The sequence below is a fragment of the Crocodylus siamensis genome, chromosome 11 (assembly GCF_052110815.1).
Source record: "Crocodylus siamensis isolate JL-2025a chromosome 11, ASM5211081v1, whole genome shotgun sequence".
Taxonomy (NCBI): Eukaryota; Metazoa; Chordata; order Crocodylia; family Crocodylidae; genus Crocodylus; species Crocodylus siamensis.
In genome coordinates, this window is record NC_143405.1 from 53749814 (window position 1) to 53768922 (window position 19109).

The window sequence follows — 19109 nt, forward strand, 5'->3', positions numbered from 1 at the left end:
TGAGGAGGCCCCTGTGCTTCTGTGAGACACTCCACGTGCCCCAGCATCACAGTGATCACAAGCCCCTGCTACCTACAGGTATGTAGAAAAAACATTTAAAGCTATGTCTATGTCCGAAACTCAGAATCTTTCCAAATCTCTCCGAATCGATTTGGAGGGTTCTGATTCAATTCAGATTCAGAGATTCAGCCACCAAATCAGGCTGAATCTCTGCCAAATCAAATCAGGGACCAAAACATCACACAGCCCAAATTCGCATATTCCTGATTGATCATAGTCATCTTTCATGGACCGCTTAGACATAGCCTGTGGACCCTCAGGGATTCTCAGACCACAGATTGAAAACCACTGAAGTAAGTAAAGCCAGTGGCTCTGGGTATCTTTTTAAGTGTAGATTTAAAATATTTACATTAAGGGACATTAATAAAAAAAAGGAGCCTATTAATGTGACGTGTGGTATGATGCAAATGTGTTTGAATAATTGCACCATATGTTCTCTCATGCTGTTTCTCTGTAAGATTGTATCTGTAAAAGGAAAAAAAAAGTCAAGATAAAGCAGACAAATGAATATGTGTAAACTGGAGTCACAATGCCAATCTGGAATGTATCTTTTAAGATTTTGTTTAAACATCACTGCACTGCCTAGGGATATCAACTTGTATCTAAAGCAATAAATATATTCATTCCAATAATGTTGGAGGACTGCCCCCTGTGATATTTACAACTAGTGAAATGAACACTGAAGATTAGAAGGGTTTTACAGGACATAAGGAGCCGGATCACATCAATTTATACTAACTGATAGCTCTATTTATGCCAAACCCACAGACAGATTTGCTCCAAGGAATTCACTAGATCAGTATGTAGTCTCTAGAAAATGGGTATCTTAAAGGAAGCCCTAAAATTCTCATCCAAAATACCAGCCATATCAGAGAGAGGGAATTTTGGACTCCAAACCATGATAAATTTATCCGCTAGAACACTCAAATACTTAGACCTTGTACTGGTTTGTCTTATGCATATGAGGTTTTAACTTTAGACTCATCCTGAATTTAAAACTGCTTAAAATTATGCTTGACATAATTCAAACTAAAAATTGATTGGCAAATAAAGGGCAAATTGCTAGGGAATAATGAGATTTGATGTCCAGCACCAAGCCCCTGTAAGAAATCAGATGTTTTCACAGGAATAAGTTGTTATAGAACTACTTGCATTAGTTCTCTCATTATCTCTTTACTTTTGTACTCTAATATTTTGACTCAATTTGGCTTATTGATTTAGTTGTGCTTTACTTGACCTTACAGAGCAATCTGTGCTCTTTTCAAGTGCCACTTTGTATTGACTCTAGCATAAACCTATGACTTCTGTAATTGGTTTAACAGTTCTTTGAGGCTGCTTTGTTTCTGATCAAGGCACCCACACATCTACTGAGAATTTAAAATAGTTTTGTTGTCAAAACCAATTATACCAGGAGAGTTAAAGCCAGTGTTTCATTTGAACAGTCACTCTCCAAAGGTACAGGTTAACAAGCTGTGCTACACCAAGGCACTTAGCTGGGCAGCAGATGGTGTATGAACACTGTCAACTAGCCTGAACCCTGAAAACCCACGAGCACTTCAGTTGGAGGACAGCTTTGATCATTAGAAGCTGCTTACAGTTCAATAGCAAATGACCTATTATTCTCAGAAGGAATGAGCTGGTGCCACATTAAGTGGCTTTCTATCAAACATATCTTCCAGAAAAGATGTTTTTGTACCAAGATAATGTATTAATACACAGCAGAACAACATAATTGAATTCTGCCCAAAGTAACGATATTTTAATGTGCACTCCAGCAGCCAGGTAAAATTCAATATAAATCCTTCAACTAGGCATAAGCATAGGCATAACATAATGGATATGCAGTTACCTTTTTCAGAAACAAAGTAGCCTCAAATCTGCTACAACTAGAATCCACCAAAATATAAACATGCCCCACAATCAAACAAGGGACACAAATGACAGTAATTCACAGGATATGTCTAGCAGATCAGATATTAAGTGCCAAGCAAACAAATGTTCTGCTGTATTAAGTGGCAAGCTGCAGAAAGGATGTGAATTATCCAAGTTAATGTACCAGTGCACATAGTAGGGAAGTGTCTGAATACATTTTAAAATCTGTATAACCTCCTCCCTCATACCCAAGCCACCTCCCTGCAGTCTGTTCAAAATGGAGCTGCTAGTATTTTTCTCCCTGAACATTGTTTTATTCAGGCATTGCTTAGAACATCCTCTTTCTCCTCTTCGTTTGCCAGTTCCCTCCCACGCCAGAACCATGTCCCCCGCTATAGAGAATAGATCCGTCCTCCACGCTGTTCCAACCAAGGTGCGTACATAGGTGCAACTCTCATCAGTTGATGATCTCCCACACAATATTTCCCCAAAAACAAGCTGATATGGGATTACCACCAAGCATTAGGGACCTACTTACCTCGTGGTGAGAGAAAGCCATTTCTGCGGCTTGGTTGCTGTCTGAAGAGCTGATTTTGTGGGCATTTCATGGTGGTCCTGCCTCTTGGCGCTGATTGATGGAGAGGCCCTGTCCCTCGGCACTGATCAGCAGAGAGGCCCCCAGGGGTGGAGAGACGGTGAGGGGGGGCACCATCTTGACTGCTGCCTGCCCTTTGTGCAGCCCTGCCCCTTACCACTGATTGGCAGAGACACGATAAGGCAGCAGCCATCTTAGCGCTTGCCTTTCATTCTGCCTTGACATCTGGTACCTTCCCCTCCGGGGTGGGCTACAAGGCTGCAGTGGCAGTGAGGACTGCTGGCTCCCACTGGAGAGCCAGCATTTTATTTTTATTAACTTTTGGGGGATTGATTTCTTGGTAAATTGTGAAACTTTAAGTAGGTCCCCTCTAATCATACAAAGAATTACTGTAAAGAAGACGCTTTGTATAGGTCTTGAGTTCTCAGGTGAAGAAAGTAAAGCTACAATGTGTCTTTTGAGTTTGACAAGTCCCACACCTGTTACTTGCTATGACCCAATCACCATGAATGGCTACAGGATTTTGGCAGGACAAGAAACAACAAACATGTTTTGGCTTTGGGAATAAGTGTGTATGTCTGACCTTACTGCCTTCTATAGGCTGTCTCACACAGGATGCATCTATATTGTAATGGCAAAGTTTAACTGTAATATGTGCTAGCAAATACTTTCCATCTAGTTCCAATACTATAGGCAACAAAAAACAGCAAGTGCTTTAGTTATTGCTAATAATTAGGAATATGTATATAAAGTCCCTAGAGGGTTTGTACTCTCATGACTAGTGCATACTAGTCGTGAGAGTACATTACTAGTATGCACCACTAAACATCATGCCGCCCCATTATCACTACTGTTGTTTGTGCTTGCTAGATTAAGTTAGCCTGATACCATACCTTGCAACCACTTGCTGTATAAACGTACCCATACACAAAAAGCCTGTTACAATAAGGCTACCCAAGGCTGGCCTATTACTGCCAGGTAAAAAAGGGAGATCTCCTTTGATACAAGAGGTAGAGGTCTATATTTCGAGTACTGCTTTCTCTGTTATGTGAGGGATTCAACTGGCAATTGCCTCTCTCATACAAGAGTGTGTATGATAGCCCTAGCCTTTCAAAGAACTGCGTGTTAACTCTAATTTGTGCCAAGGACTTATGCTTGTTTGCATGTATATCTTTATTTTTAATTTAGTGCTATCTTTTCCTAAGATGATTTTTTTTCTTTATTTTTTCTTTGTTTGTCTGGGACAGTGTATGTGGAAAGCAAGTCATTTGCCCAAAAAAGGATCACATTTAGTATAGATCTTACCTAATGCTTAGTAAAGTCAAAAGAGTTCATAGATTTCATGGATGTTAGGGACGCTTTTCTGACTGGCTTTCTATGATAACCCTACAAAGAGATGAAACCCCAATATTTTTACACTTATTCTACAAAAAAAAAAAAAGAACGGGTCAAATGCTGCCTAATCTGTACCTGAATAATCTTCATCGCCTTAAATGTAACTCTCTCATGCTGGCAGGGAATTTGCTTCTAGAGAACCAAGGACATGGCTACACTGCACAGCTTGCACAGAAGTGACTGCAGTACAGTGTGCAAATACCCAATCTAGATTTAAACAAACCAAGCCTTATTATAACAGGTTAATTTATCTTTAGGATACTACTCTGACATAGCGTGTTCAGCTGACAATGATCACCACCTCCAGTGTTACACTTCAGAAGTGCAGGCGTTTATAAGAATGGCTGTATTTTTTGACAGATGCCTAGTTTAATTTCTTGATTAGGATGATTTAGTTAAGAGCCATCTCTTCGGGTAATGTGACAGCTAACTCACATTCATCATACTGAAAAAAGGACAGTTGAAATAGATGCAACAATGAAACTAATGATTACAATGATTCCCATTAATCATTCAATGAATGGTCCCACCAACTAACTGGAAAAAAGTATTCTTATATATAATGCATCTATCAGTAATATATTTTAATCAGATGGCACATTTTTAAGTTTGCTTAAAAGTGAACTTTAGTCATAATTCATAATGGCAATGACTTGGCTATATCAGCCTCACAATCGTTCATTTTCACCTACCTTTTCAGCTGACTGGGCAGTGCCAAAAAATATTGGAATGAAGGCAAGCCATACTATACAAGTAGTGTACATAGTGAATCCAATGGGTTTTGCTTCATTAAAATTCTCTGGGACACCCCGAGTCTTGATGGCATACACAGTACATGTAACCATTAGGAGAATGCTATACCCCAAGGAGCAAATGATTTGTAGATCCGTAATGTCACATTTGAGAACTCCTCTTGCCTGGTCAGGGTTCATAGTCTTCTGCTCATCATAATCTATGATGATGTTGGGTGGGTCAACTGCAAACCAAATGAAGACCCCTAGAAGCTGAACAGATATTAAACTTGAAGTGATTGCCAATTGTGATGTTGGGCTTATAAGCCTAGGTGCCGTCACTGACTTTTTGCCCTGCTCAAATATACGGTAGATACGGTTTGTTTTAGTTAAAAGAGCTGCGTAACTGATGCACATCCCCAAGCCCAGGAAGATACGCCGGAAGGAGCATACCGCAACGTCTGGCTTGGCAATCATCAGGAAAGTAATTATATAACAAAGAAATATTCCCGTCAACAGGACATAGCTGAGTTCCCTTCCAGAAGCTCGGACGATAGGAGTGTCATTATATCTAATGAAGGTCGCCATTACAAAAATGGTGGCAATAATTCCAAGCATAGCCAAGAAGACTGGTATGACGGCCCATGGAGAATGCCATTCCAATTTCACAATGGGTATAGGACGGCATCCAGTGCGGTTCTCGTTAGGCCGCTCATTATAAGAGCAGAGAAGACAAGTCACCTCATCAGCCTGGTACTGGTACCCATCACAGAGCTCGCAGTGCCAACAGCATGGCATTCCTTTAACCATCTTCTTTCTAAATCCTGGTTTGCAAGGCTGACTGCAGACTGAGGGCGGGATCTCCCGTATGCCTTTACCCCACTGCATTTCCTCAATCTACAGGATGAAAAATGTGAAACAGACAGAGGCTGGTTATTTGGATTTTTACTTTAAGGCAGTGCTAAAAATCAAGGAATAATAATGGGAGCACATATTTAAAAAAAGAAACAACAAAACACAGACACAGGTGGGTTACTCTGTTTTCCTGGGAAGTGCAGATGTCAACATTTTCTCATAAAACTCTACTCTTGATATTGTCATTACCATTATATTGTTTTTAGCAAATTTCAACCCAAATGGACTCACTGCAATAAGCATAGCCTAAGAAAAAGAGGTACATTAAAAAGATATCAATAGAAAAAATGCTTTTTATTTTTTTTTCATGGAGAGCTCTTTTTTCATGGATTAGTAGGTGATGAGGTAATGTTAAAGGCAAGGCAGCAGCCACAAATAGCATTCTGAATTTTTAACGAACACCCAGAACTCAGATTTCCTACTGAGATAAGAACACCTGAGGCTTTCATTTTACTGAGCTGCTTGCAGCAATGATAACTTTTTAAATGAGAAAAAAGTTATGCACTCCAAAGGGAAAAGCAGTACTAAAACTAGTGAGAATGTGGCAAGCCCTTAAACAGTATGAGCCACAGAAGAATCAAACTTTATCAAATCCGTAAGAAGCATTTGTCAGTGATAAAACACTAGATAATAATTAAGCAAACATTTGTGAAAGGAGCACATTTTATTTTATATACAGGTACCACCATGCCCACTTCTGGACAATTATTACATTATCTTAAATGAATGTCATTCTTGCTTGGTCTTTTTTGAGTTTTGCATTCTCCCAAATACCTAGCTTAGTGCATTACAAAGGATTAGAGTTTGAGACCCCTTCAAAGTATTTCAAACTTGGACCAGAAAAACTGCTTAGTAGGGACCTACTATTCCTAACAGGACTCTATGGGCACATTCCCACAAGCATGCACATGCATCCTCCACAGGACACATAGCAGTGGCACATATTTGTGCTGCTGCTATTTTTCCTTGGGCATGCCCCTGCAAATGCACGCCAGCATGGGCCAAATGGCCCTGGATGCGGTAAGGGAGGCTGGGGCCAGCACCCAGGATGACCCCAGCAGCCTTACCTGGGGTGCTGGGGGCTTCCCGAGGTAGCAGTGGTGGAGATCCATGTGCTCAGAGACTAGCCAGCAGCCAGAGCATAGCTCTGGCTAGCCAGACTCCCTTTCTGGAAGCGCACGCTGCTGCTGCACGTGCCAAGCCACATTTTTCAGTGGTGGGGTTTTGACTGGGATCTTCCCGTGTCAAAAAATCATGCTGCACCATACATGAGCAGTGCAGCGAACACCTGCAACGTGTGTCACATGCAGTCTGTGGTGCCGCAGACCGCACGCGTGCACTTGTGGGGATGGCACTGAGAGCCGAATTCTGATCTCAGCTGCCTGGCATAAACGAAGGTCAGTCCCATCATCTGTGTTAATTTTCATTGGCTAAAAAAGAAAGCCAGTGTTTGCAAAGACTGATCTGTTGGGCTGGATGTACAGGCCACAGGGAAAAAAAAGGATAATAGCTTTATGGATACCATTGTATAGTTAATTTCAAAATATTATTTAGTGCCACCACTTTTTCTATACAAATACAAATAAAAAATGAGTTTTGTGAATCAGCTTTTGCTGTTATTAATGTCTTAAATTGAACGATTCAGCTGCACTTTCCTAATTTAATTCAAAATAGGTCCTGACACAACTCCATTTCATATATTAAAAAAAAAAAAAAAAAAAAAAAAAAAGAACCAAAGCCACATACCACTGCAAATGTTTAATCTTCTTGCTAGGCTATCAAGGGACACTGCTGAGAATGTTACAAAAATAATCCCACAATAACAGATATTTCTAAGGTCTGCCATTCTATTAGAAACTTCATTAATCTTCAATACACACAACTTACACTGAAAGAAAAACAAATCCATGAACTCTTTTTTTTATGATCTACTGAGTTAAAAGTATATATTTGATAGAAACCAAAGGATATTGGCTTTAATAACTAATCTGAATATAACATCTATTTAATTAGAAGACGACAGTGCTGTGTCTTTGAATGAGCAAAGCACTAGCAGCCAGGAACTCCAGAGCTGTAAACCCAACACTGCCACTGATATATCTGGTCTATCTGGATAAATGATCTCAAAGTCTTTGAGCCAAATTTCAAAGCTACTTTTAGGTGAGCTAGAGAAAATGAGCAGGAGTCCAAGTTTCACAGAGGATAAAAGCAAATTGTTATAGTAGGAAAAAGAAACAGGTGGAAAGTTTAAAAAGAAAAAAAAAAAAAAGAGGAAAGGATTTTAACTCTAGTAATCAGTTGCAGTCATCCTGCCTCACAGACACACACACGCAACCTGGTACCAAAAAGATCCATAAAAAGGATGCTGAGGAATGACAGAAAGGTGGCTTGCCTTGTCTTCCACCTTCTTATGCGCTTGCTGGTATTACACTTATTAAAAATTGGTAGGCTGAGGCATAGAGAGCTTGATGAATACATACGTGAGGTTGCACAACTGAGTCAGATAGCTCAATACTACTCAAGAGTCCTGACCTCCAGCTTCTCTGCTCAACCTGCTGCACATAGAACCTTCTTGACCCCATTGTTGCAGCACTTATACATAGAAAACGAAAGATAAGCGTGCAGTAACTATTTCTATTGTAACCCAGACTGCAGTGATGAAGAGACTTGTGCTAATTTCCTCTGTGCTAATGTCTCAAGGAACCACAGAGCAAAATCCTTAATGCATTACCACACTTCCCTGCCATTATAAGCTTATCAAGAGTGAATTTCCATATTCTCAAAAGTATTCCATGGCATTGCCTGATATTTGGGACAGCCTAAAGGTATCTCATTTTGTGCAGATACTGTGTGTAAAGAGATAAACAGAAGATCAGGCAAAATTATGGAAAGCCCTTTTTCTTGTCTACTGGGAATACAGCATGATAACTCTATATCACTGGCCTCATAAAGATTTGCTACTGTTCTGTTGCTTCTGGCTAGAAAATTAATAATGAAAAACTGCCTGTCAGATAAGCCACCTGGCAGAGAAGCCTGGCACGGAGAGATTAGAGATCTGACTCTAACCAGAGACACTTTCCTTACAAAGACAAGAACATTTCTGAGAGAGTTTTGTCTTTAATATAAGTGATTTTTGTTTAACTTCTTGAAGAAAACAGAACAAAAACATGAAGTATTAGTCAACAGTCTAGCTATCTAAGGTATCTTTAAAGGTAACTTTCCCCTAGAATAGTCATTGCTTCACTTTTCTCCCCTGGAAATCCTCTGTTGTAGTTCCCTGGAATCAATTTCGCTTCTGAAATCCTGCATCCAAGAGACAATTCTGTTGCCACAGTAATTTCCATTTCTCACCTCATATTCAATTACTGTTTGCATTTATGTTGCATATAAAATGGGTTGTTTTTATGGCACATTTCTTCTACTATTTTTATTCATTGCAAATTGAGTCCTATCCACTAAAAGTTTTGCTGAGTTAAGGATTTGCAATATAGGGCCCACAGTATTCTGACAAACCAATAGAAGATAATTTTAGTACATAAATTCCATATGTGATCCTTCAGTAAAAACACAATGCCACTACATTTAGATTACTACAATTTAATTTGATTCCCAAATTAACAACCCATGGAGTTGTTAGCTATTAAGCAGAGACAAAGCTGCAACCTTTTTCAAACAGTTCATCTGAAAACATGCGTCTGACATTTGTCAGAAGAGGTGAATTGAAATTCTAATTTAATAACAATCAAACTATATTGGTTGACTTCTTAAACAGTCAATAGTATTTGAAAACTCTTCTAACTTACAAATGAGCTTAAAAATCACAAATCATCTGCAAATCACTTTCATCTTCACTTACCGGACATGAAGCTCAACGTTCTGCTGCTTCTGTTTCAGTTAGTGGCATTGCAAATACCAAAAGCAGTGTAAGAAATAGAGTTTGGATAGTACTGAGGTTATCTCATATGCTGCTGGAACAGCACAGACCAGCATCTTAGCTTCCCATTTCACTGTTAAACTCTCTCTCATTCACTTGCCAATCCCTTTGAGCTCAATGCAAAACTCCTGATACAGGCCAAATTCCCATGAAATTCAGTAGAGTTTTGCAGGCATAAGGGCTGCAGGATTTAATCTGTTGCCTCATTTCAATGCATTTGTGAAACAGAGATGACTACTCTGCTGACAGCTGTGTCTTTCTGATCCACTCTACAGCTCATGGATGCTAAGCAATGGGAAAGAAAGAGCAACATCTAGCAGAACCTGGCAGAAAACAGCAGCAGATTGCTCCATGTCAAGTATAAGCTCCAGAAACTCCACCCAGCAGCCAATATTTTCTTAAAGGTGCCAGTTCCTCAAATACCATTTTGGAGGGAGAGACCCTATAAAGGGCACTTGGGCCACTGCCGACACCAGTAATAACTAAAACTCTCCTTTAAAAACATGCAGACAATAAACTAAGAAAAGAATGTGGCCAAGCAGGCAGAGCTGCTAAAGAGACCCAGGGTCTCCTCTTGGCTCTTCAGTTGGCCAGTTACTTCTACATATGCCCCAATTTCCCCATCAATACACCAGGAATAATGATATTTATATTGAGGATATTGATATCCATCATTATAAAGCACTTCTATTCATAGATGAGGTGTTTAGTACAAGAGATATGCATTTTGGTTTTATTATCTACTTCTTGTTTCATAGATGTGGGTGCGAATCTTCTCTATAAATAACACGAAGCTCAAAAACATGTCATTCCTGTGATTAAAAAAGATGAATATCTTTCTCATGTCATGGCCTCCATTTTAGACATATAAATGAATACAGAAACAATGCATCACAGGACATATATTTAGGACATATATTGTACATAAAAAGTATTGGTTTGATATGCAGTTCTGCCACTATATTTAAATCATGGATTTTTGTGCCCTGGACTTTGCAGTTGGCCCTCATCTTTACCATGGGTCAAACCAAAATTCTGTTTCCTCACATCCCCAGATTTGTGGAGAAAATTAAATGTAGAATAGAGTTGAATTGTGTAGGTAGAGTCTATTCTTTGTGTTTTGTGGGACTAATTATTACTCCTACCAAATTTCACATATCTAGTGTATTGATGCTATTATATATCAAGCATATAGGTAAGCGGATCCAGGTATCAGAAAAAAACCTGTGGTCAGATATATGACACCCACATTAACCAGACAGGGGGATGAATCCATTTTATATCTCACCATCTCTCAACCACATTGCAATACTAGAAAGAAAAAGGTTAAAAGTGATCCAAGTAAGATGGTGGGGGGAGGGGATGGAAATTGCAAGAGAAAAAGAGGTGAGAAAGTAGCTACTGTTGCTGAGAAGATACTTCCTCTCATGACTCTCTCCAACTCACAGTGTTGTAAATCTCCACATATTTAGCTCAACATGCATTTGCTGGTGCATTTTATGGTAATACTCATTTTATGCTTAAACTGCTTTTCTGAAAACAGGGTTTTAGGGTCCATATGAAGATGTCCATTTTTAGGAAGGTGAGGACCCTGTGCTTGTTGCACAGCAATTACACTGTTTGTCTACTACTGCAGGTTCATAGTGTAATTTGCTACTTAAGACCAATTCCCAAGGAACACAGAAGTAGAATTCTATTTGCCTCCCATATATGTCCCAGAGGTGTTCAGAATAATGACAAGCATGGTTCAGTAAAGCTCTTTTCTGAATCAGTCAGCATTAGAAATGGAGTAATTTATGTCATTGTTTTTATTATTAAGAAGGCTCCAGCTCAAGATGGTTTCCTTCCTACCAAAAAGTGATCAGTAAGGCAACACTAACAAACCACCTGGTTCTCTTTCCTTGATGGAGAGAATGCTTGATGGAGTTAAACCTATCCATCTGAACATGAGATGCTTTACTCCACGTTAGACTAATCTAATGCACAGTAAAGTGTCACTGTCTACATGTGCACAGCAGTTACTAAACAGTAGATTAGTCTAATGTGCCATTTTCTAGTACCCATAGATATAGGGACAAGAAATCGGCGCATTAAACTAATGCACTGAAGCGCGTGTGTAGACACAGATTGGGAGCAAATTGCTCCTGGCAGCCAAAGCAGCAGGGGGCCACAGGGAGTGGGGAGGGCTACCTGCGCTTGGAAGGACACTGCCTGCCAGCCACATGGAAACCTGTCCCAATCCCCATGAGGCAGGGAGAACTGTCCTGGCTGGAGCAGCCCTGGACTGAACTGTTTCTGTCGAGAACAAATTTGCTCCCAATGGACATACACTCAGATATGTGCCCAGGCACAGTTTAATGCACATGAACTTTCAGCACAGAAAATACAGATGCATTAACTGCACGTATAGACTCCTGCCAGTAGGAGGCTTGTCACAGTTTGTACAAGCTCCTGGAGACGGCATTATGACTAGGAGATAGTGCCTTACTCTTAATTCAGCTGCAATATGTATATATAAACCTGACCTCCAAAGCATCATGCCTAGGTTTTGTGCAAGATTATGATGACGGCACATGCAAAAATTGGTACTCCACTGTATGCATGTTTCTGAAGGAACAATTGCATACATACTGCAATTCAGATTTTCAAGCTTATCTGTCAAGATACTTTCCTATCTGCTTATGCTTCAGTCCCCCAACAAAATCTTAGTAAGGGGCCAATAACAGGTAAAGGGAGGTATTCTAAAATTCTTTGCAGGCAAACCTCAGCTAGTACATAATGCAGCAGATTCTGCTTAGTGGAGCTTCTTGTAGGAAGCCTATTATACCTGCACTGTGTATTAGCTGTCATTTCATTTTCTGGGTGCAATTCAAGATGCTAATTTTAATAAATAAGGCTGTAAATTGGTTTGGACCCTTGCTGCTTATGAGATTGCCTCTCTGCTCAAGTGGGACAACAACAATTGAGATTAGTTAAGGTGATCAAGCATGCACTGGTATAGTTTTTGGTGGGGGTGCAAAACAGAAGCAAGAGAGATTAAATGGTTTGTACAAGGTCACACAGGAAATCTCTGAGCTGGGAATTGAACTCAGATCTCTTCAGTGCTTTGTCCATAAGCCCATACTGCCTCATGAACTGTTTTTTCCACAGCACAGTAGACTCCATTTCAGTTCCCAGTTATCTCTAATTCTTACTCCCATTCTCTTTGAACTTCTGCACAACCCCAAGCTGCACAGAGTTCAAAACTATTTAATCTGTTGCTAATACAAATCCTAATTATGCTTTCTGTAGAATAAACATTCACAAGAAATGCATATTCCTGCTCACAGGGCCTGGAATAATTGTCCATTTTAGCAAATAAACTAACTTAATATATGTGTATAACTTAAACATTGCTTCTTTTTTCCCCCCTCACCAACATGAGCATTTCTGTAATATGCTGCTTGTTCTGAACTAAATGATTTCATGCAATGTTTGATTAAAATAAAAATCAGTACAGAAATAATTACATTAGCAATAATTAATGTACTCTGCTGGAAAAAAACATCACTTCATGGTTATGACTTTAATAACAACTATACCATGATTTTCACAGACACATTAGAATAAACAATTGTTGAGGATTGTCTTCAGATTTATTACCACCTTACAGACTGCTTTCAGATGCCTGATACCAAGTCAACAGTTCAGTTTTTGTATATACAACTTCACAGATAGCAATATTTGCACAACTTAACTCCTAGGGCTTAGCTATTAATGTCTTGTAATTAGTTTCTAAATCCCCGGCTTTAAAATGATAATAGTTTTAAGCTAAGTATATGTCAATAACACACAGTCAATATGACCTACTGCAAAATATAAACCACAGACCCTTTCAGTAAATAGATCACAACAAAGATAAATCAAACTCTGGATAAAGATGTAAATCTGCTCCAAACATTTCCCTATGCATTGCAACAAAAGGGATTTGCTTTGTATTATTATTTTATCTTCATTTTACAGTCTGCATGGCATTGATTGAGATGCCGTGAAAACCAAATGGAGGCTGATGAAGTGATGGAAGTAGAAAACTGGGAGCATTTTGATTATAGGTAATGAATTACTTGATTGTGACAGTTCAAACTTAAAAAACTCTCAAGGGAGGCGAGAAGAGTAACACTGCGAAATTGTAAGAATATAACTGCAGATGACTTTTTAAAGTACTTCATTTTGACCGTGGCAAGAGACAGACTGTATTTAAAAAAATCCATGATTCTAAGCTGAAGGTATCCACCTATTTCTGATTTCTCTGGCATGATTGAAGGCCTATGTTTTATTCTGATCCTGAACTGGATGGACAGAGGGCTCTGCAGAGATGCAATGACTTTAACAAGAATTTTTATGGCTGTAAAGATCTGTTTGTGTCATCCTTGTTGCAGGATCAGAAACTTTGGTATCTCTTTAACATTTAAGAGCTATATTCTAAAAGGGGTCGAGCGCTCTCATCTCCAACTGTTTCAATTCTGCTCCCAGCAACAGTTATGGTGGAATGGAGTGGACAAAAAGTGAGATTCGAGTTCAGTTGTGCACGAAGGAAATGTGTGTTGGTGAAACATCTGAGTTAACTGCAAATAAGTAAGTGCAGCGGAATCTGAGTGAAGCTGATTATGAATTGGCATGTCTTTTACTACACATGGTACTCTCTAATTGTGCATTCCTTTAATACATTATATATTAATTATGTATATAATACACACACATATGCCTATATATACACACACATACATTCTGGGTTTTTTTCAAAAAGTTGTAGTTCTAAGAATATCCTCTTGATTAACATCCATCTGGCACCAGAGCAGGAACAGTTAGACATAACAATAACTAGCAAGAATAATTAAAAGTACACTACAAACAGCAACTTCTTCTAAGTCCTTACAGATACATTAGACTCCCAGGTAGAGATAATGCTGCAAGTTACCCAGGTGGATGATTCAAGCAATTATTCATAGAAGCAGGCTCTTTTTGGTGCTCCAGTCATGAATAGCAAGTCATTCCCTGTGCTCTTACTCTGTTCTGCTTGCTTGCTCTGTTCTAATGAACAAGGAGGTTGCTGAGGTTTACAAAAAGAAGAGGCTGAGGCTGCAGCACTGCCTACCTACCTACCCTGGATTCATGCTAGACCTTTAGTTTCTTGTCACTCCAGGTAGCTTTCCTGACTTAACACCACTGCTCTCAGTTTCTTTTCCAGGCACATTTTTTTTTCTCATAAGAGAACAAAGTTTCTCACATTACACTTAGTATGCATTAAATGCACTTAAAATTCCAGTGACTGCAAGTTCAAGCAGTTTAGCATTTGTTAAGTGCTCTCCTAGCATTGCAAAGTTGTTCCCTTTCAGGCAAGGATTATCCCCCTAACACAGGGGTGGGCAAAACGCAGCCCGGGGGCTGGATGCAGGCTGCCAGGCCCTTCTATCCAGCCTGCAGGGCACCTAAAAAATTTAGAAAATTAATGTTAATCTGCCCTGGGCTGCCTGTCATGCGGCCCTGATGGCTTGCTGAAACTCAGTAAGTGGCCCTCTGCCCAAAATAATTGCCTGCCCCTGCAACACATACTAACTTTAAGAGGTCAGTATATTCCAAAACATGGGTGACTAGTGCCTCCTGAGTCTGGGGAGGGGCACCACATCACCAGTGGAGGGGAGGGGAGGAGAGTCCCACAGTGGCCGATCGCTGATGGGGTGGAGGAGGGAAGGGGAGTCCCTCCAGTGGCTGATTGCTGAGCCCGTAATCACCAGAGGCAAAACCAGAAGTGCACATCTGCCAGCACTTCTGGTTTCGGGGCTGGCATTTCCAGGGGGTGCATGTGGGAGCACATGCACCCCCTATACATCCCCAATGCTCCAAAACTTAGCAACTGTTGCAACTGAATGTGTGATGCCACTTGCAGTAACTCCTCCTCTAACTCCCTGCTACAAGGCCTATTGCAAGAGCCCATCTCCAACCTACCACTCTTTCTGCCCTGGGTTGAAATGAATTAACCCACCTTAGCAGCTGGATGTAATAATTCAGCAGGGCTCAACGACCTCAGGCCCGCAAGCCTTTAAGGGGTCGGATCACAGGGTTGGAACTGGTGACTGTCAAGACTGTCAGATGATGGTATACCTGCTAGCCAGAGCATACTTCAGACAGACATGCTTAGAGTTCAGCCTGACTCTCTCTCCACAGTCCTGGAATTTGCCAACAAGCAAGAAGCCTCCTCTTTGTTTTGCACGCTCACTGAAGGACTGTGAATAAACAGTCTTTATGCTCTATGAAACACTAGGCTGCTTCCCCCATGACCCCTCTGAGGCCCACAGCACCTGATAGGGGCTTCCCTGTGCAGCAGCTTGCAGAGCTGACAGGCAAGGGACTGGGATAGGTATGGAAGATGAAGCCTGTTCTCTCCCCACTCGCATAGACACCTCCAGAGTTCTGGCTGGGTCAGGATTATCAGCAATCTGGATTTATTCCACAATATATCTCCCATGAAGGGAAATAACAAAATTTGGTTGTGCCAGTGGAAAAATAGACCTTCCCACTGAGGAGCCTGCATTTGATATGGCTGTATCCACTCATCATATCTGTGAACCAAAACCAATGGCAAGGGTTAACTCCAACCCAAACCACCCTGATTTTGGCTTGAAAATACAGGAGAATTCATCCAGATTTAACCATCTCATTCTTTCCTCCTATTAGAATCTTAGTATTAAGTAGGATTGATGAAGGATGGCTTATCGTGCTCATTCTGTGCTCTCTGCTAAATCAGCGAGCCAGGAATAACTTCACTAACTTCTACATAGTTGATACGCATTTACACTGATGTAACCAGGGCCCTAACCCTAATCTTACTTAATGTATATACAGGCTTATAAACCCAGGCAAAATGGAGTGAGGGAAAGATACAGATGAAGATGCCTCGGTCTATTTTCCTGCTATTTTTAATTTCAACTCAGAAGCCTATATCCAGCTGCTTTCAAAATAGCCTTCAAAATACTATTCACAGTAGCCAGTACAACACATTAGCTAATGCTTCTCATGCAATAGAAATGAGATAGAGTACATAAACTGATCACTGGTTCCTGTAAAAACATTTCTGTGTTAAGATAAAATGGTTTAGAGAGTTCCAGTGGGCACCAGTAGAGCTCCAGGCACCATTATTTATTCGAACAGAATATTGATTATACCATTAGAAATCTGATCATGAATTCTGCAGTTGCCTACTACAGATTTTCTTTCACTGTACCTTTTTCTATTTTGAATGCAATTCTGAAGGGGCATTTATTTTCCTTGACTTCTTGAGAAATGTTAATGTAGTAGCAGGATTTCTCTGACAGCCAACATGGCTACCCTTGCTGACTGAAAACATTGCTACTTGAAAATCATTCCGATTTGCTTTTCCCATCTCTGAGATTTTGTTTCCTCCTTGACCAGCTTCCCATTTCTGCCCATGAGCACAAACGGGCCACAGCCTTTAATTTTCATGTCTATGAAAATTAAACTCAGATGGCTGGCACTGTATTTGTGATTTATATTCCACTGATTCAAGGGTTGATGCATTTTCTAGCATAAAAGTCAGCTCCAAACAGAGGAACCTGGAAGGACAGTAGATAGATGTGTTCAGTCCCTTCATTTGCATGAGCAATGAACTATTCCCTTCATCCCATTTTTTTAAATAGATGTCATGCATCTCTATGTGTATTCATAGTGGTTCCTCCTGTTGTCTGTATTAATTCTGCTGCCTGTTACAGTGACTGCCACCTGAACCTGATAGTGATATGTATGTAAAAGAGAGGGAGTATGACAAGCAAATCACAACTCAAACTGAAGTTTAATAGGAAGCTCACCAGTGCTTGGACCATCTGTCTGAAAACACTTATTTCTCTCATTGCCAGCACCTGCGAAGAAAAGACACCAAGAAAACCTGCCAAAATTCTCATAAGCTAAGGACAGAAGTTATACATAAACCAGTTCAGGTGATCAGAGACTGGTTTAAACCTGTAACAGAATAGAAGTTCAGTGCACATAAATCAGTTTTAAACTGGTTTAAGATAAACCTGGTTGAATGCAGTATCAGAATTAACTAATTTAGGTCAAACTGGTTTATGAAACTGCTGTCCCAGATGCCTTCCTGGTTCAAGTCCCCCAACATCCCAGCATTTTGCAGCCCTGGGCTGGGCTCTGCTGTCTGCTCCAGAGAGCAGGGCTGGCCCCACCCCTCTGCTCCTAACTGGAGCAGGGAGGGCTGGGTCACTGGCCTCACTGGCTGGCTCACTGCCCCCTCCTCAGACAAACCCCTCCTGGGCTTTGGAGCCAGGGAGGGGGGTTAAACACCTTCCCCCAAGGACGGAGCTGCCCTGCCCTGCCATGCTTGCTTAGTGCTGGCTACAACTGTGGACTACAAATCCCAGAGGCACCTGGAAGCAGGAAGAGGAAGTTATGAGTAACCCTCCGGAGTCCTGCTTCTGTGATTCTGGGCTGCAAATCCCAGAGACCTTGGAGGCAGCAGGAAGAGGAAGCAAATACACAGCCCATGCTGGCTATGTGCCAGAGTGCCATGCTCTAGCACCCCCTGGCTTCTGGCTTGAGCCCCTGCAGACATGTGGCTGCATTTTCTGAATCAAAAGTGAACGTCTGTTCATTTGCTTATTGGTTCAATCTCTGCAGCTTTGACTAACCTGCAAAGAGTGAATCAATTCAGCCTTGGGCTTTCTGACTGTCTGTACTTAGGCCATTGTGCCCAACTTCTTTTAGTAAAGGCCTGATACTCTGACTTCTTCATTCTGGGCCACATATGAAAAGTATACTCTAATGGATTTCCAAGATTAAGAACTAAGCCCAGAACCTAATGTGCTCAGTTACATGCAAACATACAACAAAATTCTTCCATCCGGTTCTCTACTGACTTTCATCTTCAGTTGCCCCTCACACATGGGTAGGAGTGTGGAGTCAGCACGGTCATAATGGTGGCATTTCAAAATCACCGTGCACAGGCATAAGTGAGGACAACAAGGTTACGAGAAAAGACCCAACGTTCAGTTCTTGAACCTCCTCTAGGTCCTTCTTAACTCAGTGCTATTACATCATTATCTCAAAGTGCAAGTTGTTTTCAAAACATTTAGTTGCAAATTGTAGGTAAATATGGACACAGGCCTCACAATGATAGAAATGTCATGAGTTTCTCCAATTATTTTTGGACTCCGGTCTGTTGGCCAATGGTATCCAGGTGGTACAGAGAGGTAGTGGGAATTTTTCCAGGGTCCTCAGTAGGTGGAGGTCAGATTTTAGTCAGGCATGTAGGACAGCTGATCCATCTGCTTCCTCAGTTTTCTGGGCTTCTCTGAACTAGAAGATGCAGTGGTTGTGTAGACAGAAGGGCAAATTCTGAAACGGCATCATAAAGTTTACAAAGCCATCCAAGCATGAAGGAAGAAGTTCTGTGACTTCATTTGACATCCAGTTGTTGCATTTTATTATTATTGCTCTCTACAAACTAGTTTGTTTATATCGACTCTTCGGGCAAGGAGATAAGTGAACAGAAGCCGGGGAACAACTGCTCAAGAGTCGCTGAGAATGGTCAACGTGAATTCCT

General features: G+C 40.7%; 1 protein-coding gene across 2 annotated transcripts in view; it reads right to left on the reverse strand.

Moving 5' to 3' along the window:
- GRM7 (glutamate metabotropic receptor 7) overlaps positions 1–19109 on the reverse strand; it is a 527701-nt gene that overhangs the window by 113566 nt on the left and 395026 nt on the right. For both annotated transcript variants that reach the window (XM_090021043.1, XM_090021044.1), the window contains exon 8: positions 4615–5550. In XM_090021043.1, coding sequence (XP_089877169.1) covers positions 4615–5550 — 936 coding nt within the window. The remainder of the gene's footprint in view (positions 1–4614; positions 5551–19109) is intronic.